The 24147-nt window shown below is 36.1% G+C and overlaps 1 protein-coding gene across 9 annotated transcripts in view; it reads right to left on the bottom strand.

The window, feature by feature from the left end:
- Positions 1 to 24147, bottom strand: part of dock9b (dedicator of cytokinesis 9b) — a 122908-nt gene that overhangs the window by 33173 nt on the left and 65588 nt on the right. For 8 of the 9 annotated variants that reach the window (XM_048200616.1, XM_048200621.1, XM_048200619.1 and 5 more), the window contains exons 8-32: positions 23590 to 23764; positions 19410 to 19465; positions 17330 to 17404; positions 17101 to 17241; positions 15827 to 16033; positions 13860 to 13982; positions 13432 to 13514; positions 13223 to 13345; positions 12253 to 12332; positions 11918 to 12108; positions 11722 to 11787; positions 11529 to 11621; positions 10755 to 10866; positions 10430 to 10548; positions 8489 to 8575; positions 5903 to 5995; positions 5707 to 5822; positions 5544 to 5613; positions 5314 to 5439; positions 5143 to 5214; positions 4662 to 4808; positions 4417 to 4500; positions 2638 to 2749; positions 1706 to 1884; positions 86 to 193 (exon numbers count right to left, since the gene is read on the bottom strand). In XM_048200616.1, coding sequence (XP_048056573.1) covers positions 86 to 193; positions 1706 to 1884; positions 2638 to 2749; positions 4417 to 4500; positions 4662 to 4808; positions 5143 to 5214; positions 5314 to 5439; positions 5544 to 5613; positions 5707 to 5822; positions 5903 to 5995; positions 8489 to 8575; positions 10430 to 10548; positions 10755 to 10866; positions 11529 to 11621; positions 11722 to 11787; positions 11918 to 12108; positions 12253 to 12332; positions 13223 to 13345; positions 13432 to 13514; positions 13860 to 13982; positions 15827 to 16033; positions 17101 to 17241; positions 17330 to 17404; positions 19410 to 19465; positions 23590 to 23764 — 2838 coding nt within the window. The remainder of the gene's footprint in view (positions 1 to 85; positions 194 to 1705; positions 1885 to 2637; positions 2750 to 4416; positions 4501 to 4661; positions 4809 to 5142; positions 5215 to 5313; positions 5440 to 5543; positions 5614 to 5706; positions 5823 to 5902; positions 5996 to 8488; positions 8576 to 10429; positions 10549 to 10754; positions 10867 to 11528; positions 11622 to 11721; positions 11788 to 11917; positions 12109 to 12252; positions 12333 to 13222; positions 13346 to 13431; positions 13515 to 13859; positions 13983 to 15826; positions 16034 to 17100; positions 17242 to 17329; positions 17405 to 19409; positions 19466 to 23589; positions 23765 to 24147) is intronic. The other variant, XM_048200618.1, reaches the window with a different exon arrangement.

The following is a 24147-nucleotide window of genomic DNA, read 5'->3' as shown; positions in this document are numbered from 1 at the left end:
GAGGAGAAATAACAGAGTTCAACCTAACTTTTCAGACTGATGCAAGAGAGAAAAAGAGAAAACTAAGAACAAAAAGATGATTCACCTGGTTGGTGTTAAAATTTGACGTGTCTCTCACATTTACTCTGTGAACGTTCTCCTGTAGCAACCCAAACAAGGGTAGATAGAGTGTCGCCAACCTGGCCTGCTGACTCTGCACAAACATACAGGTTAGCTATTTACTGGTAGAAATACAGTACAGCTCCTATATATTTGAACAAAATATACAAAACAAGATTATGTTTCAATTATACACTTCTATTCTAAAGTTTGGGGTCAATAAGTTACTGACTTAAAACATTTCTAAAAAAATTACCGACCCCAAACTTTTGAATGGTAGCGTATGTTTCAAATTAGAAATAAAAAAAATAAGATAATCATGATAAATCATGTTAAATACATAAAAAACTTTATTTCTCAGACTTTCCAGCTAATATGCATTGACATTCCAGAGTAAAACACTAAACAAAACGTCTCAGGTTATGTATGTAACCCAGTTCTCTGACAGGGGAAAACGATGCTGCGTCATGGCGTTGACGCTATGGGAATGCTTCTGCGTTAGCCGGTGTCTGAAGCACATGTCTACATACGGCAATCTGATTGCCTGAACGTATGGACGTTGTGATGTGGCATAACGAGTCCATAAACAGACACCAAAAATGCACGATCACTTTACGTGTCATTTTTCTCCTGAAAAGATGGTGTACAAACAAGGTTGTGGGTGAAGCCGTGGTTGCTGCGATGGGAAAGACGGGGCGCGTCCTTGAATTTATGCAGAGAACTGCAGTTGATCTGGACAAACTGTTTCATTAGAATGATTAAATACTCCAGCTTCAGTATTTGTTTTATATATATTTGATATATGCATTCTTAATAACAATTTGCATACATCATTCTTTATTCTTTCATGCAGACATACTTATTTGTATAAATTAATCCTTATCAAAGCTATTAAAGAACGGTGAATGAGTTTTCTTTTCGTCTTTTGTTGTTTGATTAATATTAAGAGCACAGATGGCAGCAGGTTTATTAGGCTGCTGTCACTTTAAGACCGAATGGGTGGATCCAATACACTGATGCACATCCGATATTCTCACAACTGTTTACTTTCTTTTAAGACATAACTGTTTACGTGAATACTCTCCAAAACTGACATTTTGACAATGTTGTGTGTATTTGTCCATTCAGACACGAATGAGAGCTCAATTCAGTACTCATGCGCTGTGTCTAGCTTTCTGTGTACACGGCTGCGCATTTCGAGTGTGTGCACAGAAAATTGTACTGAATAGAGTTCTCTTTTGTGTTGTCATGCTTTTCAGGTCTATTCATATGACAGCTCTTCTCTTTCTCCCAGACGTTTATATTTTTTTAACGTTTTATGAGACATGCATCAAGTGTATGCCAACTTATATTGGGTGGATCAGCACATTACAATTCAAATGTGTGCATCTACAGTGCAGGACATCATTCTGGCTGGATCTCTTCCAAAATCATCCCTCAATAACATTTTCACTTTTATCAAAGTTTTTTGTCATTCAAAAAATGTTTTTTTTTTTTTTGGTTTTTATTATAAAAAAGGTTTTTATTTAGTTATCTTCTCGTTATCATCTGTGAGAAAATGTCATTGACGAAAATAATGATGAAAATTATTCATCTACGCACTGACCTTTGAGACATAGCGATCGTCAAATGTGTGTTTGATCATCAGACTCTTGAGAACTTGAATGGCAATCTGACGGACTTCTCCAAACTCCTGAAGGGCCCCACACACCTCCCTCAATAACAAACCCACTAGGAAGTGATTCCTGCAGAAATCATCAGTCAGTGAGTAGTCCAACTGCAGATCTATGAAGAGAGAGAAAATAGAGAGAAAGACAGATATTACACCACAGATACTAAATGTAACCTCCAGCTAACTTAAAAAAATGTTTGAAAGTTTCAGCTCAAATATTTTGCTAAGAAGACCAAAGAGCCACTGGTTGAGAAAAATCCTTTTAATGCCATAACCAAAAAATGTTCTACAGCTTTTTATGATAAAAGCAAAAGTATGGCATTGAAAACTATGCACCTAAATAACTTCACTGAAGGTATGGTACAACAAATCACAAAGAACACACATACATAAGAAGATATTTCACAGGCAGACTCAACAGCCAGTTTACAAACAGTTATTCCGAAAATACAAGAGTTTTAAACACCCAATCAATTAATCAATCAATCAAAAGAATCTAGACCGGTGAATGAACATCAACATATGTAAGACACAGTGGACTAGGACACTGAAGACTGTGTCATTAAGACTAGACACACAAACATTGTTCAGTCACAGGCAAGCAGGACTGCTCACCTACACTTCTGGCATGAGTCTCCTTAATGTGACACAGAAAAGCTAGCACACACAAAGAAAGAGGAAACAGTGGAAAGGCATGGCAGAAAATGAGCAATAGGTACAGAAAGAAGAAGCATCAGAGAGAGGAAAGGAGAGTTCTGTTGAATCTAATTTTCCTGATGAACAACTTAACCTTTCATGACAGATGTCAGGCAATTTCTTAGACTATTTCAACAACAGCATGTGGTAGAATATTCCTGTATTATTACCTTGAAACCTCTGAATGCGACCCTTCCCAAAAGGCATGGGCAGATTTAGAGGTACGTAGTGTTCATGATTACACACCACCCGCAGAAACTCAAACTTAAACTCATACAGCGTCTGCAAGACACAAAGGGACACGATTATATTATATTATATTATATTATATTATATTATATTATATTATATTATATTATATTATATTATATTATATTATATTATATTATATTATATTATATTGATCAAATAAATGCAGCCTTGGTAACATAATTATATTATATTATATTATATTATATATTATATTATATTATATTATATTATATTATATTATATTATATTATATTATATTATATTATTAAATTGAGCATGAGACTGCTAATAATGACAGTTCTTTTTAAATTTTAAAATGATAAATTATTACATTTAAATTATAGATTAGGATTTCAAAATTAGCACTTTATATAACTATATAAGTTCATACAACTATGTTGTTATTAGGGCTGTCAAACGATTAATTGCGATTAATTGCAAGTTTACATAATATATCAGTGTGTACCGTGTATAATTATTATGTGTATTTAAATACACACACACATACACGTACAGTACAGTCCAAAAGTTTGGAACCACTAAGATTTTTAATGTTTTTAAAAGAAGTTTCGTCTGCTCACCAAGGCTACATTTATTTAATTAAAAATACAGTAAAAAACAGTAATATTGTGAAATATTATTACAATTTAAAATAACTGTTTTCTATTTGAATATATTTGACAAAGTAATTTATTCCTGTGATGCAAAGCTGAATTTTCAGCATCATTACTCCAGTCTTCAGTGTCACATGATCCTTCAGAAATCATTCTAATATACTGATCTGCTGCTCAAGAAACATTTAATGTGTACAATTGTACAAAATATTTGTGTACAATATTTTTTTTCAGGATTATTTGATGAATAGAAAGTTCAAAAGAACAGTGTTTATCTGAAATCTAATCTTTTGTAACATTATACATGTCTTTACTGCCACTTTTGATTGATTTAATGCATCCTTGCTGAATAAAAGTATTCATTTCTTTCATTTCTTTTCAAAAAAATAAAAATAAAAATTCTTACTGACCCCAAACTTTTGAGCGGTAGTGTATAATGCTACAGAAGCTTTGTATTTCAGATAAATGCTGTTCTTTTGAACTTTCTATTCATCAAGGAATCCTGAAAAAAAAAAGTACACAACTGTTTTCAACATTGAAAATAATCATAAATGTTTATTGAGCAGCAAATCAGCATATTAGAATGATTTCTGAAGGATCATGTGACACTGAAGACTGGAGTAACGATGCTGAAAATTCAGCTTTGCATCACAGGAATAAATTACTTTGTCAAATATATTTAAATAGTACACAGTTATTTTAAATTGTAATAATATTTCACAATATTACTGTTTTTTACTGTATTTTTAATTAAATAAATGTAGCCTTGGTGAGCAGACGAAACTTCTTTTAAAAACATTAAAAATCTTAGTGGTTCCAAACTTTTGGACTGTACTGTATATATTTAAGAAATATTTGCATGAATATACTGTATATATATATATTTATATAATTTATATTGTATATAAATATAAATATTACATATATAAATATAACACATTTTTCGTAAATATATACATGCATGTGTGTGTATTTATATATACATACACAGTACACACACATATATTATGTAAACACAAATTTTTTATTTTGGATGCGATTAATCGCGATTAATTGTTTGACAGCCCTAGTTGTTATATGTACCTTGGGATCTCCAGGTATGAAACAGGTGATGTAATTGTTTATCTGCTTGAAGACAAATCCTCGATCCATAAAGGTAAAACAGCGCTGTAGGACAGTTAGTGAGAAGGCACCGATTACTTCACATTGTCATGAAATGATAACTCAGGACACTTCATTGATGAAATTGATCAAATATTGGTCAGTGTTTCAGAGTATAAAATCAATTGCTCATAGTAGAGAGAGAGCAGCTCTTCTTCTGGCTGTACCTTTATGAAGACAGCCAGGCTGTGATTGGCATTGCGGGCAGCATCCAAGTTATCCTTATACTTCTGGGTAATGTGGGGCATCAGCATGTTCACCAGTGTCTCCACAGCATGGTGAAACGAAGCCGTGAATCGCTGGTTCCTGGACAGCTACACGTACAACAACATGGCTCAGACAAATAATAAAAGGAACATGGTAAACCACCTAATATAGCATCCCTTACAAAAAACATGGTAAAAAGTTTCCAAAATCTATAGTTAATATGGCTACTGTTATTACAGTAAAACCCTTAATATGTGATCACTTTCAAAAGTCTAAGAAGCTTTCAGAGTATTTTTAATTTTGGTTAATTTCCATTGTTGATATCAGTGGAGGCAAATACCAAGTTTTCACTGTTTTAACTAAGATATTTTGACGAAAACTATGGTTACCATGAAAATGTTGTAAAGAGTAGTTATGAGAGTAGCATATGATTATGTTCACCTTGACCTTGCCACTTTCCATCAGGTACTGTGCCATTGACTTCACCAGGGCTTCAAAAAAATACCACGAATACTGAAACACCAAAGTACACATTTTAACCAATGACAAATACAACTCAGAACAAACCTTCTGAGATCAAAGAGTGTTAAATCAGAGCGGTGTTTTCAGTACCTTGAGAAGCTTGTTGCTGGTAAGGAAGTCAGTCGAAGGCTTTAAGATGGATGTCATGGCTTTGGCCAGTTCTTCGTGCACTGTCTTACTGTTACTGGTTGAATAGGACTCTGTTTTAAACACGTACTGGAACAACATGAAGAAAATCATGTAACCAAGTCTACTTTCGAAACTGCACAAAAAGCATGACAGTGTACACACCCATAACCATGCTTCAGAACTTGATTTACCTTGACATATGACCTCAGGTAGTGTTCTAGACCCTCCTCGTGGCACTGAGCAACAATGTGGACCATGACCCTGCAGGTGAGACAGATGAACAACAAGAGAACATGTGAAAAACAGAAAGAAGAAGATCCCATGTTCTGATTTTGGCAACTCCTGCTCTCTCACCTGGTGGTGTTTACAGCCACATCCTCATTACTGGCGCTGGTCAGAACATGAACCAGTTGGTTTAAAATGGTCGGCAGGAAGTTGATCATAACATGGCCTTCCATGGCATGAAGACTCTGGGGATTTATGGGTAATGTTTTGTTATTTAACCCAACATAATAATAATAATAATTAAATCAGACATCTCTATGCTCACCTTGAGGTATTTGACAAGCTCACCCTCAGTTGGACGGGTGGCACCAGACTGCATACTCTGGAAATGATGGAAAAAATTGTGCAGGTGCTGATCCTGAGGAGATAAAGGGAGATGTTTAAATTACAGAGTGGGACTAGATTAATAAAGAAGCTATGACAAATCATAGCAGCAGCACCAGCATGCGTAGCAGATCTAGTCCACCAAGACCAAATACATTAAAGGGGTCATGAACTGCATTGTTTTATAATGCTTCCTGGGGTGCATTTATAACGTTAGTATGATTTTTACATAAAAAAATTGTCATAATTTAGAAATAAAAGGCATTTTTCCTACCCTGATTTTAGCCCTCTAATTTGAACACTCTGTTTTAAGGGGCGTGTCTGCTGGGACACTTCTGTGTAAACGCCCACTGCTGTGATTGGCTGACATCTTTGCATATGAAATAGTATTACTTTCTTGAAAACTTTTAGCACATTTTTACTATTACAGCTCTCAAGGTTAACTACACTCAAAAAAATGATTCTAGCTGCTTGTTCAGTTTATTTAAATAAAATAAGCTGAACCAACACACATCTTTAGTTTTTTGCTTAATTGGCATTTGCACTCAATTGTATTATGTTAAATGAAATTAAATTTGCAAAATGTTAGGTTAACCTAAACCATTTGTGTTGGGACGACATGAATCATTTATGTTGCATTGATTGAAACTGGGCAGTGGATTTCTAGTTCCCAGCATGCTTTGCGTAGGGAAAGATCAGGACAGTAAATGTTGAACTTAAGTGCTGTTTAATGTGTTTTTAGTAAAGGGAAATACCTTTTAAAGTTTGATGTTCAGTTATATTTGACATTTAAAAGAGTTTGTTATGTCGATTTTTTTGAGGTTACCATTATGCTGAAGTGTAGACCTTGTGGTTAGGCTATGGGTGGCTGCATGAAATAACTCTATGTTGTTCTCAACAAGCTTTAATTGTGCTAAAGCCAGTGATGAGAAGTTCTTTATCTGATCATTACTTGCATGCTATAAATGTTACTTAGCATATGAAAAAGTGATATTTTAGATTAGTTTTTATAGAAATATAAATAAATTAGTTTGAGGGCCAGCACATAATTTACATAGTCTACATATGGTCATCAGCTTTATCCCTCTCAATGGTCATGAAACATGTATGTCTGTGTACAACAGCTATTCACAACCTAAGCACAAGCGCACATCTTCACCATGATGGTAACAAATTTTTTTTTATATATATACGCTACAAACTCTTTTAAATGTTCAAAATAACTAAACATTAAACACTTAAACACTAACAGGTCTTTCCATTTCCTTAAAAGTGCAGAAAACTTGAGCAACACTGCACAAGGGCACCAGTCTGAATTGCAATAGCACTGGTTGGATCAACAAGAATGAATTATGTTCAGGAAACATTCACAGAATATGTCAAATGAAACTGGTGTGATCTCATTCAATTAGCATGAATTTTACTCATCAGTACAATTAACCTATCTTAAGTTCAAATAAATCAGTTCAATTGTGTGGAAATAGGTGTCATAATTGAATTAAGTTAGACCAACAAGTTATTTTTTTGAGTGTAATCATGAAAAGTGTTGATTATAGCATTACATTTAGATCTATCGCATTATATTTAAATTGTGGCATTAAAATGTGGCATGAAGATTGTAGCCGATCACAGACATGTTGTTGAGCACATGAATGCAGTGATCTCGTTATTGCAACTTGATTTCTGCACACTAACAAATGCTTTCATCATATCTAACAGTGCAAACACAATGTAAATAAGAGACTTGTTGAATATAATGGGAGTCACTGATAAACTTGCACTGTTTGATTGACAGCTCCAGCAATTGTAAAGGAAGCGTTATTTGATCGCTTTTTTATGTAATTTAATTACCATTTAAATAACAGAGAAACTATTAAGAGAAACAATGTGAAGTTGACTGTTTAGTCACTGGTTTGATTTACTGACAGACAAAGAACATCTGACTGTACATGAATCATTAATATCAGATCAGGCATTAGAATTAACACAGTTACTGACATGTTGTTGCATTACTGTCGAGTTCATATCGTAAAAGTCTGTTTGCAAAGCCTGTGCTGAAATGTGATTGATTTACCAAAGAATCCACAGTGAAATGTACCGAATACAAATTAGCCGTTGAACAACTTCAGAATTTTTAAAGCTGACATTTATGTGATTAAAGTCGAGTCGACGTCGACTAGTGGACTTCAGAGACTTCAAAGGTTTCGTATCTTGCTGCACCCTCTATAGGTCATGACCAGCGACTAGTCGACGTCATGCTTAAAGCAACATGGCAGAGCATTAAAGTCGACTAGTCGATTAGTTGGTGCAACCCCTAATACAAATAAGTAAAGCTCAACTGAGACATACACATTGTTGAAAATAAATAACCATATTCCTAGCATTAAGATCCTTTGAAAGGTAATGTTATTTTTAGTCCTGTTTTGCTCTTCTCTCCACATCAGTGGGTGGAGCTAATGTTGCAATGATGATAACATCATAATGTTAATAACATCATAATTAGGATATATATCCTTTATAGTCATACCTGAGTGTAGATGGTAGAGACCAGATGTGTGGACACTCTGAAGAGAGGACGTCCTCCATCCACCCACTTTATCTCAGGACTAGAGTGCTGCAAACACAACATCAAGTTTAAATGGTTTATTTTAATAATACAGACAGATCATCCACTGAATGATCTATTCTTTTAGCAATGAGATTAAACAAAGGGCAAATGGAGACTTTTGCTGAAGTAGCATGCCTTCTCAGATTTGTTCATTTAATTTTCCTGAGAAAAGAGCTCAGTATTTTTTTATGTCATTATGTATGTGCAAATGTGATTTCAACAAAGTCAGAGATTTCAATACAAACTCAAAGATTCCTCATTAAATTCTCAAAGACGAAGTCTCTTTCGTAATTTTAGGAGAAATTTTGGTAACACTTTACTTGAAGGGGTGTGCATAAGACTGACATGACACCTTCATAATCATCACATGACATGTGTCATGAATATGAATGAGGTTTTATGAATGTTTATAACAACTGTCATTAAGTGTCATTCGCTCAATTATGTCATTTTTAATGCAAAGATGACATTGTTTGAGATGTCCGAGTTATGACAACTTGACATAAAAAAAACATCGTAACCTGTCAGTGTCTTTGTCATGACAACTTGACATCATTTAGCTTTATGGGTTAACATTGCATTAAACTGTCATGTAGTTGGTTTTGACATGAGGCCATTATAATAGTGTCATAAATATGTATCTTGAGCTCAAGTACAGTGGTACAAATTTAACTTGTCATTAAAATTTCATTAAGTGACAATACTCTGACAAATAATTTTATAACAGCGTCATAACTATTTTTCATTTCATGTTTTTTTATGTTTTTATTTTTTGTTTTTTTAAGTTTCCTCCAACAGAAGGTCAGATAATTTCAAATTTCGTAAAAAAGATTACACTGTTATAAAATAATGGTAACACTTTATTTTAGGGTCTTTTAACTAGTTGCTTATTACTATTAGCATTCATATGGCTAAACTATTGGCTGTTTATTAGTACTTATAAAGCACATATTAATGCCTTATTCTGCATGATCTTATTCTACATTCTTAATCCTACCCAATACCTAAACCTAACAATTAACTATAATAAGCAGTAAATTAAGAGTTTATTGAGGGAAAAGTCATAGTTAATCGTTTATATATGTGTTCCCTATACTGAAATGTTACCAAAATAATGTAATGTAATGTTAACCCATAAAGCTATGTAGTTTTTTAAGTTTGATAATTAATCTGCTATGTCATGTTTATGACAGGTTATCATGTTTTGCTAATGTCACGTTGTCATGACAAAGACACTGACAGGTTATGATGTGTTGGTTTATGTCAAGTTGTCGTAAGAAAGACATCTCAAACAATGTCATCTTTGCATTAAAAATGACATAATTGAGCGAATGACATTTAATGACAGTTGTCATAAACATTCATAAAACCTCCTTCATATTCATGACACGTGTCATGTCAAGATTATGAAGGTGTCATGTCAGTCTTATGCACACCCCTTCAAGTAAAGTGTTACCGAAATATTAAGTATCTACAATTGATTTATCAATGAAAAATAACTGAGAACCCCAAAGAGTCTCCTGAGCTATGAAAAAGCAATATAAAAATTACCTGCATAAAACTAATACTATGCATCAAAATCCACTGAGACGAAAGGTCAATAATAATTAGATCTTGATAATCACAAAGTAAATCCAAATAGCAAATTAGACTAATTTTTTACATCGTAATACCAGTGTAATACCCATGTCATTATACAAATTTGTGTCCTCATAAATCATGAAAACAAGCACACAAACATACACACACACACACATACACATAGACTCAACAGATACAGGATCACATTTGGTCCGCAAATGGCTGCAGTTTTTGCCAAGATGGGAATGTTTTTGTTATGACTGTGCATAGTGGGTCTACCTTGCTTACACCCTCCTGGCAGCTGAGGTAACCATTTGGTAGGTTGGATGCCACAGAGATGTGTTGCTCACTCATAACAACACGACCATCTTTAAGCAGAGGAAGCCAGGCTGAGCCCACTGACAGAGAAAAAGGACAAAAATGAGAGTGCGTGAAAGAAAACATTCAGCACATCTAAAGACTACACTTCATTAGTTCTGTATGCCTCTCTTTGATAATGCAGCAGAAATATTATGCATAAAAAGCTAAAAGTCCCAAAGATGCATCTACCCCATGCCTCAACATCTTAGCCTTGTCACTGTCAGCTTTATTCAGCATGCTGTACCTGGGGTCTCTACTATATCCCGTTTCTTTGTGCTGCTGTCACAGCTGATGTGGTAAAAAGTGAAGAGCAGGTGATGCTTTTCATGAAGTTGTGTGGGCAACTCGATTTTTATCTGCAGTACATATACACATAAAACAATATGATTAAAAGAAAACTAAAAAATGTGAAATATATGAATGTAAACACTGTATACCTAAATCTGAATACCCTGTTGAAAAAAAACAGCATATGCTGGTTAGGTATGTTTTGAAGCATGGCAGCTGGTTTAAGCTGGCGAAGTGCTGGTCCTAAGTTGGTCCTGAGCAACTAGCTCCAACTCAGGACCATCATAAACCAGCTCATAACCAGCTGCCGTGCTTCAAAACATACCTAACCAGCATATGCTGTTTTTTTTCAACAGGGTATACAGTGATAAAATCTCTCATATTTGGATAGCTGGCCCACTATTATCATTATACTAAAGAAATTAACTACCAATAAAAAGCATTTTTGAAATTCAAAAGACCACTAGTGAAAATTCTTTCCCATTAGAAATAATAATGTATTATTATGAGCATACAACTGGGTGAAATGTTAGAATAAAAAATTCTTGGTATTTTCCCCTTTTGCTAAAATGTTCTTTTTATTTTCTGGTTTAAATTAGATTTTAATTTTAAACCTCAGATTGTCAATACAGTCTCACACTTTTGGACTCCAATGTATAGATACTTTCTCCACTATAATCATTTCCTGCATTGCCCCCTATAATATGTATTTCAGTGCATCATTCATCACCTCATCATAGAACTCTGGGTTTTGCTGGTGGTGCAGTACAGCTGCGTATGCATGTTTGGTGAAGAGAGGACCTCCTGGGCGCCCATAGATACACTACACATAACAATGACATGCATAAACATGGAGCAATATTATCTTCTGGGCAAATTAAAAATAATCTACATTGTCTATAGGTCTCGGGGCAGATGTACACCTTCAAAGGTTGAGCATCCTCTTCATCCGACTCTCTGAATTCCACACATACTGCAATATTCCTCGCCTGAGTCACATAAGAGAAAGAAAAAACATGAAACAGAAGTGCAAATTTTATGAGCGGCAGGTGTAAACAGAGCCTTCATTACACTAGCCATTTCATATGTCAGTCCATCATTTTGCAAGAAACAGCTGACCTTGGCGAAAGACTTCTGGTTGTCATATTTGAGGTGCTTCGGATAGACATATAGATGATTGTTGTAGGTAGTGAAAGGCTGAGAGCACTTGGCAATACAGGGAACGAACTCCTCCACCTCCAACAGAACACCATTGCTCGGCCCATTACTTTCAAAAGGCCTCACTGGGATGTAGGATGGAGTGACACAGTCTAGCCAACGGAGAGGAGAAAATTCAGGTTCAAGTGACTAATTCATGGCACACAAGGAGGGCATACACAATCAGGGTAGAAAATATCATCAGAAAAGATGTGCATTAGGTTAGGGTTACATTAACAAATATTTTGAAGACTTACTAGCCATATCAGGAGGGACATTATCAATGGTCACATCCAGGTTACCCAAGATGACAGGTAATTTAGCCATCTTCTCAGGTCTGTGGATACAATTTTGACATATACTGTACATTTATTTTAGAAGCTCATGTCTCTGTAGGTGGACTGAAAAAGTGCCCCTCTGAGAAGTACTACAAAACACATTCCTAACAGTGAGACCATCCACAGCTGGAAATACACTGCAGATGTTCTGAAAATACTTCCACTTAAAATCCATTGTTTTAAAGGGGACCTATAATGCCCCTTTTACAAGATGTAATATAAGTCTCTGGTGTCCCCAGAATTTGTCTGTGAAGTTTCAGCTCAAAATACCCCACAGATCGCTTATTATAGCTTGTCAAATTTGCCCCATTTGGGTGTGAGCAAAAACACACAGTTTTTGTGTGTGTCCCTTTAAATGCAAATGAGCTGCTGCTCCCGGCCCCCTTTCCAGAAGAGGGCGGAGCTTTAACAGCTCAACAACAACAAAGCTGGAGAATCTCACGCAGCCAAAATGAGGATTGTCAGTAACGGTGTTCAGACTTACATTGTTCAAACCGGAGTCGACACTGATGGAGAGACTCAGGAAGAAGTTACAACTTTTCGAATGAAACTGGACGTTTCTGAATGGTTAGTGGATAAATTTATGTAGTTGTTGTGGAGTTGATTCAACTCATCGACAAACGTGCTGTCATGTTCATCTTTTGTGCAAATCCAGTGTTGAATTGAAAATGACGGCATGGCAACAACACTCTACTACAACAACTCTTCCTCTTCTCTAAAGCAGCCCAACACAGATGTTGTTTATGCTAAGACAGCAACGTTACACACTAACTAAAGTGAAAAAAGTGAAATCATAATCAACCACCCCTTTAATAGATTGAAACTACTGTAAAATGGACAAGAAACATCACAGTGAAGACAAGACTGATGACTTGAGGTGAATACTGACTTCCTAAAATCTGCCAGCAGTTTGAAAAGATCCTCTTCTGAGAGTTTATTACTGTCTTGCCGGTACAGCGCGGAGAACCGAGCGCTTTTATCCAGAGTCCCTGAGGCATCTCTAAACACAGGCCTGTGGAAAAGAACAAAAAGATTAAATATTGTGATTGACAATACACAGAGAGAATAACTGAACATTTCCAGAGAGTTTTGGCTCACCGGGCTGCCCATGCGAAAGGCATCCTGTACTGGCCCAGTCTGCTGCAGGCCATTTTGGCATTCTTCAGAACCTTCTGGGCAACCTGTGAAGCAAAACACACAAAGTGTTCCCCACAACCTCTCGAGAGATATTTTATTAACAGTAAACTGGGCAGACAGCACTTTCCTGGGAGCCTCGCGGGGTTTTAGTTGGTAACATAGAGTAGATTTTGGCAGGATATTGCAAGGGTCATTGTGGGATGTGGTAGATTTGTTAGTATGTTTATGAATCCTAAGTCCTGATTATCCTTCTCCTTATCCCTATAATAACCACTTATTGTTTTGATTGACGTAATGTATTTGGTACTTCTGTTTTGTTTGTGTATATGCTTGGATCAGCTGTTTTGTTTATGTACAGGATGTGTATGTGGTTATGTTAGGCCCATTGCCTTGCTGGAGTCGGAGCTCTTCATGTAGGGCTCGGCGCAGTGGGTAATGCCTCCCTGCAGAACCTTCTCAATTCGTGCCACCAGAAAGATGTCAGGGTGAGGACACATCACAGAGAAGACACCCTAAAACAAAAATGAGCACACAGACTTTCTTACTGAAAAGATAGTGCATTATATTTTTATGTATTGTTTTTCCAAATATGGATGTCCCCAGATGTCCCCAAAGGGAGGTTAGATATAGCTAACTTCTGAGGACAAACTATCCCTAAAGTATAGCTAAGTAAACACACACACACACACACACACACACACGTTGGATTTTTTTACTACACAAACTGTATATTCTATCCCCTAACACTACCCCTAAAGCTACCCATCAGAGAAAACTTTATTTTTAGATTTTCAAAACAACCATCCATCCATCCATCTATCGTTTTGATTGACATAGTGTACTTAGAACTCCATCCATCCTCTATCTATCTATCTATCTATCTATCTATCTATCTATCTATCTATCTATCTATCTATCTATCTATCTATCTATCTATCTATCTATCTATCTATCTATCTATCTATCTATCTATCTATCTATCTATCTATCGTTTTGACATAGTGTATTTAGTACTCATCCATTCTCTATCTATCTATCTATCTATCTATCTATCTATCTATCTATCTATCTATCTATCATCTATCATCTATCTATCTATCTATCTATCTATCTATCTATCGTTTTGACATAGTGTATTTAGTACTCATCCATTCTCTATCTATCTATCTATCTATCTATCTATCTATCTATCTATCTATCTATCTATCCATCTATCTATCTAATCAGGGGTGTAATGGTAAACAAAATTGTTTTCAAAGGTTTTGAAGACATGGTTCGGCATGGGTTCGGTACAGCAGGGGGGTGAAAACTAAATATAAAATTGCTTTTTTTTTATATTAAACAGTGGTTTACTGAACAAAGTCTCTGTCTTTAAATGAATTCAATTAAAATTAAACGTTTCTTAAAGATAAAAACAATTACCTCTGTTAATTCTGTAAACTATATAGCGAGCCCTTACTTGTGCATTACTTTGATATTAAAGGTTAACAAGGTTAACAACTATTAGCCTAAATTCAGTTGCTATTTATTTTTAGATATATTAATCAACACTCAAATAACAAATTGTATGCAAACATGTGAAGTGCACATAAGGTAGTTTTTGCATTAACTTCTGAATCTAATCATACAATTTTTACTCCAATTCATTGTTGAAATATAACCATTTACACAGACAGATTTTCATGACAGATTTATTTAAACATACATTAAAATTATCAAGACATCACTAACAGGTTAAGTAAAATATAATGAATATATTAATATAATAATATATTAATATATTTAGCGAAAGAGTTAATTTCTCCAGTGAACTAACAAGTTGTGGACACTGAATGACTTGCCTAAGGTAAATGTAATGCTACAGTATGAGACATACTGTTTTCAAGCTGTTATATTGATGTCTTTCCACCGTTGAAACACTGATTAGCGATTACACAAGAAATGATAAATTTCCATAAGTTGTACTGTATCTTTCGACATACATTCAGATGTTCATTCATGTTTATTCTGTAACTAGCATTAAAGGAAGAGATGATCGCGTTCACTCGCGCTGCCGGTTGAACTGAGGAGCATGTACAGTGATCTGTCACGCCACAATAAAGAGCATCAAAATGCCATTTTTTGTTTGAATTTCATGATAAAATGGACAGAATTTGAAAGACTGAGCTTTGTTTCTTATTGAAAGTAACAAAACGTGAAGCTTATTGCAATTATTGGTGGTTAATGGTGGGCTACAATGCTGTATTCATCGTATACACATGTACTGAACCGTGAGACAAGTACCGAAAATTCACAGGACAAATCTATCCATCCATCCATCCATCCACCTTTTTCATAGATTGTTCAGCCCTCTTACTTTTTTGGGATACTGCAGCATCCCCTCCAGCAGTTCACTAGGCAGCATTTCTCCATGAGGTGTGTCCACCGCTCCGTTTATCTGCATGCTCGGTGGTGGGATCATGGATCGGACCAGTGGGTGGTTTAGATCCACGTGAAAATCTGCAGATATTTTTCTACTGTTCTGCACGTCAAACAAGGAGAGCACAACGAAGAAGGGCTCCACCTGAAGAAAACAGTGAAAGCTGCATCTACCCTTATGAAACAAAAATATATGGGAATATACTGGAAAACATAATGTGATCTATTTCATATTTTCATGCATATATTGATACATAAATGAAGACAAATCTGCACTACATTTTTACATGCAATAGCTTAATTGATACACTCAATTAACTAATTTATCTTTCATGAGTTAAAACATGGGTTAACATAAAGCTGAACACTTATTCATAAACTTTTATCTCACTTTATTGTTTGTATAAAAAATGTGTGATGGTATATAAGAAAAAAGTTTTGTATTTTTGAACAATTGGCAAGTCATGGTGTGTGCAAATGAGACTTTACAAATATAAATATAATTACAAATATATGGATATATATCACAATAGATATTTTCCTCATAATCGTGTTCATACTGTATATTGCACATTGTTCCCATATAAATGTGAATATATGTGTATAGTACCACCATATACACCATATGTACCATATTTTATCACATGTACATCTATAGATTATGAAGTGTATTACTGAATATAAAATTACATACATTACAATATATAAGTAAATATATTGTCACATATTTTTCAATATATGAAAAGCAGAAATTCCTTATGTATTATTCAATATATTGTAATATATTAACACAATATATTCTTCAGTATTTCAATATACAATAAATAATGTAATATATTGATCATTCAAGCATTATAAGGGTAATCTGTACCAGGAGTGTGTGTAGAGCTACAGGTTGACATGTTTGACCGCTCCAACAATCGCCACAGAGGCACAGTATTTACACTCATAGCCAATTGAGAAGTCAAGTCTTATACATGTGTGTGTGTGCAAATTAAACTGAAATAAGGGGGTTAACATTTAAATAATTACACATTTAGCTTTATATAATCACATACAGGGCTGATATACATCAATATACACACAATTCTCCCTATCCCATGGAGTTTGGCTGGTTGCCACAACACATCCCTCATCAGAGACAGTGAGTCTTAGCAAAAGAAAAGTGCTTTATAACCACAGAACCACTGTGATTGTGCGTGTGAATCTTACGTTAGTAGTAGGTCCCTCCTCATTCTCTGCTACACAGCTCTGAAGGTTGAAAGACAGATCATTGCAGCTGACCAAAACTCTCTTGCCAAACTTCTCCTCAAACTGCTTCACGTCAGGTTCGATGCCAGACAAATCGAGTCTCTACAGGCCAAAACATACACACAGAGCTCAAAACCAGTAGCTCACCCTGTGATTGAATGGATTGTTTATTATTGGAGCTGTGGCTCACCTGTGTGTCAGGGTCCAGAGTGAAGAGCTTCAGACGAGTCTCACTCCTCATCTTGGACTCAATGTCTCTCGCACTCTAAAAAGCAAAAACAGGATGGCAATGGCTAATTACTGCATCTGATTGTGTTTAAAAAAGGGTTCATTAGTATTTTGTCTTAGTTTTCAGTAAAATGTCTAAACATCCTTAAAGGTCCCGTTCTTCATGATCCCATGTTTCAAACTTTAGTTAGTGTGTAATGTTGTTGTTAGAGTATAAATAAAATCTGTAAAATTTTAAAGCTCAAAGTTCAATGCCAAGCGAGATATTTTATTTAACAGAAGTCGCCTACATCGAACGGCCAGTTTGGACTACATCCCTCTACTTCCTTCTTTAATGACGTCACTAAAACAGTTTTTTGACTAACCTCCGCCCACAGGAATACAGAGTTGCGTTTGTAGAGTGTGTTTGTCGCCATGTCGTCGAAACGCTGTTATTTTCATCCCGCAGTCCAATCACCGGGTCTGATTCCGGCTCAAATTGATATAGGGTAAAATTAAAGCCATGTTTACAATAACACTGAGCGCGTGCATCTCCACGTTATGGTAAGAGGCGTGACCTTTCCGGGCAAGGAGCGCTAAACTGCTGTCGAATCACAACACAGGAACCGCTGGCACAATCAGAACTCGTTACGTATTTCTGAAGGAGGGACTTCATAGAACAAGGAAGTCATCAGCCCGTTTTTATGACAGTGGAAACAGCGGTATACAGATAAGTAAATTATGTGAAAAATACTGTGTTTTTTTACACGCGAAACATGAACACTTGTTATATTGCACACTATAAACACAATCAAAGCTTCAAAAAACCACGAAAAACGGGACCTTTAAAATAAGCACGAAACGTTAGTTTCTTAGTTAGTCTTAGTTAGTGTTTCGTTAGTCTTTTCTTTCCTAATGTGACATATATCCGAGTGAAACAGCTTCTCGAACAAGAAAAATTTAAGGGCGGGACTTGATTTTGTGCATCAAGTATTGATTGGCTGGTTGTAGTTTGCTGTTGCTGTGATGTCATGTGAGTGACAGGTTGTCCCGCCCTCACCCACCAGTAAACAAGCCACCAGAGAAGAGATACTGGCGTGAGGGGAATTTATTTTGATTAAATGTTACGAGGGCACATGAATTAAATGATAAATAAATGATAAATCATTTATAATAAATACTGCAATATTCTACAAATAGAAATTGTCAATTTTTATTTAATGGTGACTTTAAAACAAGATGAATGCAAAATTACATATGCCAATCTGACTTGTTTTCAAACTATATAAATTTAAATTATAAATAAATATTATAAATATATTTTTCACTGTTTTGTTGTGTAAACCATACTAAATGTAGTTAGATTTAAGATTAAAACAAGAAAAATAGCCTTTTTAAATTATTTTTTTTTTTTTTGCCATTATTAAATGAACACAAGCACTACTGTTTGTGCATTTGCAATTTTTTTTAGATAATATTCTCAAATTTTTTTTTATTATTTTCTCTCTTTTACACAGTTTTGCTTCAAGAAAATGTATTTTGTTTTATGAATGTTTAGATCTTTTTACTGGAGAAAAAGGCAAAAAAAATAAAAAATACTACAAAATCTATTGAACATAATGGAAGTGATCATGGGATGTGAGAAAATATTCTGAGAGAAGTGGCGCCCAGACGATTGATTCCAGGGAGGAGAGAGAAGGAGGACAGGAGAATAAAGAGCAAGAGAGAGAAATATGTGATGAGAGAGATGAGAAAGACTATGTGTGTGTGTGTCTGTGCTCCAAAGTGTGGGTGGTTCATTGTGGAATGGTTGGAAAACATTAGCTGAGAACACTAAGGGTGGGTGGAAAAACTGTAGATGTGTAGAGAAAGGGCAGACAGTGAGGACGCCAGCGTTGAGATCATACTAGAGTCAAGACACAGGAGCCGAAAAGCAGTATTTACCTTCACACACACACATACACTCATACACCCTGTGAAACTGTAGATGAGTGTTTGTATAATCAGCTAATCAGGACATCGTGTGTTTCTATACTGTATGCGTGTCTACGTGTTCACAATACCTGGAAACTGTCCTGAAAATTCCCCGGAGATATGTCTGTCTTGCCCAGCTCATCGTCTGTGTGAAAGAAAACACACATGCTGTACTAAAATTCTCTCAAAACCAGCAAACTCAGTGGAACAGCACACAGCCGTAAGTAGGAAACTGCCAGATAACAGTTTCAAATCATAATCTTATCATAGCCTACGATTCAATAGGTGTCATCATCCTACAATTTACACACGTCGTAGCCAAGCTTATTAGATCCATGCCGTGTGATTTGTAATGATCTTATAGGACTGCCGAAATCTAACAGTCTGTAGCAGGCATTAGATTATCTGATTTTAACTCTACTTGATTTTACCCGTACTGAATGTAGGCTCAAAGATGCACTAGTCCTCAACACCTAAGAGACATGCAGTGAAAAACAAGAAACAGTTGATTTGAGAGAAGGGCGATCATGTGTTTATATAAATCAAAATAAAATTCAACACCTCGACATTGCAATAAATCAAGGTCGACACAACAGCCTCTAAAAAGTCTACAAACACTCAAGTCTCAGTTAAGCTCAAGTGCTAAATAAGGGCATATGTAAACCAATATCCTTAAAATAATGGATAAATAAAATTATGTTAATTAAGTAAAATTAACTAGTCAAAGCCTATTTGCACTGGACGTGCTGTTTTGGGTCTCATCTCATATATAAAACACCTGCCATTCACAACTACTGTACCTGCTAAGACACTCGCATTAGGGTAAATTAGCCTTGTTGACAAATTCTGGTGATTAAATGCAAAACACACAAGATATTGTACCTTCAATACCCTGTAGGTGGCAATACAATTTCTTTTGTGGCAGAAATAAACTGTTGCAGAAAAAATTTGGTGTCATGCAAAATGCAACATGTAATTGCATTACTCATCACAAATGTATTGGAGTAAAAATACATTTACTTATTCAAAAATGTAGTTAATAGAGAATGAAAGTTGGTAAAATCTTTAATATTTAGTAAAAGCCAAAAAGATACTTAAGTACAGTAACTAGTTACATTTACTCAAATAATTTACACCACTGGTCAAACTACATTTTTATGATGCAAATGTGAGCAGGTGGTGGATAGGGCAGCTATACACTTTCTAAGATGTTCTGAGTGGTTTTAATCACTCATATCTGTATACAGGTCCTTCTCAAAAAATTAGCATATTGTGATAAAAGTTCATTATTTTCCATAATGTAATGATAAAAATTAAACTTTCATATTTTTAGATTCATTGCACACCAACTGAAATATTTCAGGTCTTTTATTGTTTTAATACTGATGATTTTGGCATACAGCTCATGAAAATCTCAAAAAATTAGCATATTTCATCCAACCAATAAAAGAAAAGTGTTTTTAATACAAAAAAAGTCAACCTTCAAATAATTATGTTCAGTTATGCACTCAATACTTGGTTGGGAATCCTTTTGCAGAAATGACTGCTTCAATGCGGCGTGGCATGGAGGCAATCAGCCTGTGGCACTGCTGAGGTGTTATGGAGGCCCAGGATGCTTCGATAGCGGCCTTAAGCTCATCCAGAGTGTTGGGTCTTGCGTCTCTCAACTTTCTCTTCACAATATCCCACAGATTCTCTATGGGGTTCAGGTCAGGAGAGTTGGCAGGCCAATTGAGCACAGTAATACCATGGTCAGTAAACCATTTACCAGTGGTTTTGGCACTGTGAGCAGGTGCCAGGTCGTGCTGAAAAACGAAATCTTCATCTCCATAAAGCTTTTCAGCAGATGGAAGCATGAAGTGCTCCAAAATCTCCTGATAGCTAGCTGCATTGACCCTGCCCTTGATAAAACACAGTGGACCAACACCAGCAGCTGACATGGCACCCAGATCATCACTGACTGTTGGTACTTGACACTGGACTTCAGGCATTTTGGCATTTCCTTCTCCCCAGTCTTCCTCCAGACTCTGGCACCTTGATTTCCGAATGACATGCAAAACTGAGCAACAGTCCAGTGCTGCTTCTCTGTAGCCCAGGTCAGGCGCTTCTGTCGCTGTTTCTGGTTCAAAACTGGCTTGACCTGGGGAATGCGGCACCTGTAGCCCATTTCCTGCACATGCCTGTGCACGGTGGCTCTGGATGTTTCTACTCCAGACTCAGTCCACTGCTTCCGCAGGTCCCCCAAGGTCTGGAATCGGTCCTTCACCACAATCTTCCTCAGGGTCCGGTCACCTCTTCTCGTTGTGCAGCGTTTTTTTGCCACACTTTTTCCTTCCCACAGACTTCCCACTGAGGTGCCTTGATACAGCACTCTGGGAACAGCCTATTCGTTCAGAAATTTCTTTCTGTGTCTTACCCTCTCGCTTGAGGGTGTCAACGATGGCCTTCTGGACAGCAGTCAGGTCGGCAGTCTTACCCATGATTGCGGTTTTGAGTAATGAACCAGGCTGGGAGTTTTTAAAAGCCTCAGGAATCTTTTGCAGGTGTTTAGAGTTAATTAGTTGATTCAGATGATTAGGTTAATAGCTCGTTTAGAGAACCTTTTCATGATATGCTAATTTTTTGAGATAGGAATTTTGGGTTTTCATGAGCTGTATGCCAAAATCATCAGTATTAAAACAATAAAAGACCTGAAATATTTCAGTTGGTGTGCAATGAATCTAAAAATATGAAAGTTTAATTTTTATCATTACATTATGGAAAATAATGAACTTTTATCACAATATGCTAATTTTTTGAAAAGGACCTGTATGTGGTTACTAGAGAGTTTTGAGTGGTTGCTAGGGTGTTGCTAGGGTATTGTGAGGGGTTTCCAGGGCATTATTATGCTATACTTTCAAAAGTATTCTGTTTTGAAAATAAATATATCTGGTATGTAATATATACACATATGTGTGTGTGTGTGTGTGCATGTTTTTATGACATATCAGGACACAAATGTGTATAATGACATGGGTATGACAGGTTTTACAAAAAGAGGTGACTTATGAGGACATTCCCCATGTCCCCACTTTTCAAAAGGCTTATAAATCATACAGAATGAGGTTTTTTTTGAGAAAGTAAAAGTGTGCACAGTTTCCTGTGATGGTTAGGTTTAGCGGTAGGGGTAGTGTAGGGGGATAGAAAATACAGTTTGTACAGTATAAAAACCATTAAATCTATGGAATGTCCCCACAATTCACAAAAACAAACGTGTGTGTGTGTGTGTGTGTGTGTGTGTGTGTGTGTGTGTGTGTGTGTGTGTGTGTGTGTGTGTGATTAGAGTATTTTGTTTGGTTTCTAGGGTGTTGCTAGTGTATTGTGGGTGGATGTTAGGGTGTTGATATTTGGTTTCTAGGGTATTATGAGTGGTTTTGAACTTGCTAAAATGTTGTTTGTACGGTATTGTGCCTACTTATGTTGTAAGTGTGTTGAAGGTGGTTTCTAGGGTGTTGTGGTTGCTTGTAGGGCAGTGGTATGCGATTTCTAAGGGATTCTAAGTGATTTAGGGAGTTCTGGGTGGTTCCTTTCTGTCCCGAGATATTCTGCGCCCTAAATATGACACAGGTTCCTCCTTCAATGTAAGTCTAGGGGAATTTTTTCCCATTTTCTCTTGATCTGCATGATTTGAGGTATCATTCAAGTCCATAGCACAAACACTGCAGGACAAGTTAGCCACCAAAATGAACTTTTAAGTTTTTTTTTTGTTGTTTTTTTTTCAAATCCCAAACCCTAATTATGACTAATAGCAACAGTCATGCTTGCCTTAGCAAGCTCCACTAGTTACATTGGGTTCTGCAATCTGATTGGTCAGCAGGTGTTTGCTGTTTTATGCTAGGCGAGAAGAAAGGAATGTGCTGTCTCCTTTGAAACTCATCAAATGTAAATAAAGACTCCCAACGTCCTCTCCAGTGTGAAATCTGAAGGGTTTAAGAGGTGTTAAGTGTTACTGTTGGTGTACGGCTATGTGTGCGTCAGTTCAGGAGTGTTGGATGTATGCATCTATCCATTAAAAGACGTTTAAAGAGTGGGTGGTCTCTTCAAAGAAAACATACACATATAGGAAACACGACCACTCAGCTGGCTCTGCAAATACGTACATGTCTGTGCGCTCAAACTGTGTCAACAATCTTGCTTATAGTAATGTATCAACACACTCCACCTGTCGTCCGTGACATCAGACACACACATCTGTGAACTGCACACACTCTTACTGGCCCAAACACATACCGTCGTGCAGTTCTCCGTTCCTCCTCTCCTGCATGGCAAGTTCAAAACTGCTGTGGAGTATCTTGTTGAGGGTGCCGATCCAGTCATCCATCTCTCCTTCACTGTCTGCAGCCAGAAGATACGTGCTTTTATCCTGCATCTTCAGCTCAAATGCAAAACGCCGCACTTTACTGTTCTGCACACAGACAAATTGTGACAGAGAAAGAGAGATATTTCTAATTATTATTATTATTAGCAAATCTGAGCACATTGTTTAAGATCTCGCCTGAACCTCATTGCTGTCTAGAAAAAATTGAGACATATGAGATCTCAATTATGACTCTTCTTTCCTACACAGCAAAATTACCAGAGTTAAATCATCTCTGCTCGGAGTACATATGGTCCCTCTTTAAATAGTGTTAAAGTAACACTGAAGCAGAGTTAAAGTTAATGAGATAATTAAGTGATTCAATTAAGTGATGATTGAGTGTTAGTGATGAACACCTGCTGTTAACAAGCAGAATCAATGAAGAAAAGAGAAACACAAGAACTGCAACTGACTTCAGCCACAGTATTAGA

Source organism: Megalobrama amblycephala, linkage group LG8, assembly GCF_018812025.1.
Source record: "Megalobrama amblycephala isolate DHTTF-2021 linkage group LG8, ASM1881202v1, whole genome shotgun sequence".
Lineage (NCBI taxonomy): Eukaryota > Metazoa > Chordata > Actinopteri > Cypriniformes > Xenocyprididae > Megalobrama > Megalobrama amblycephala.
This window is presented reverse-complemented; position numbering and strand designations above follow the sequence as displayed.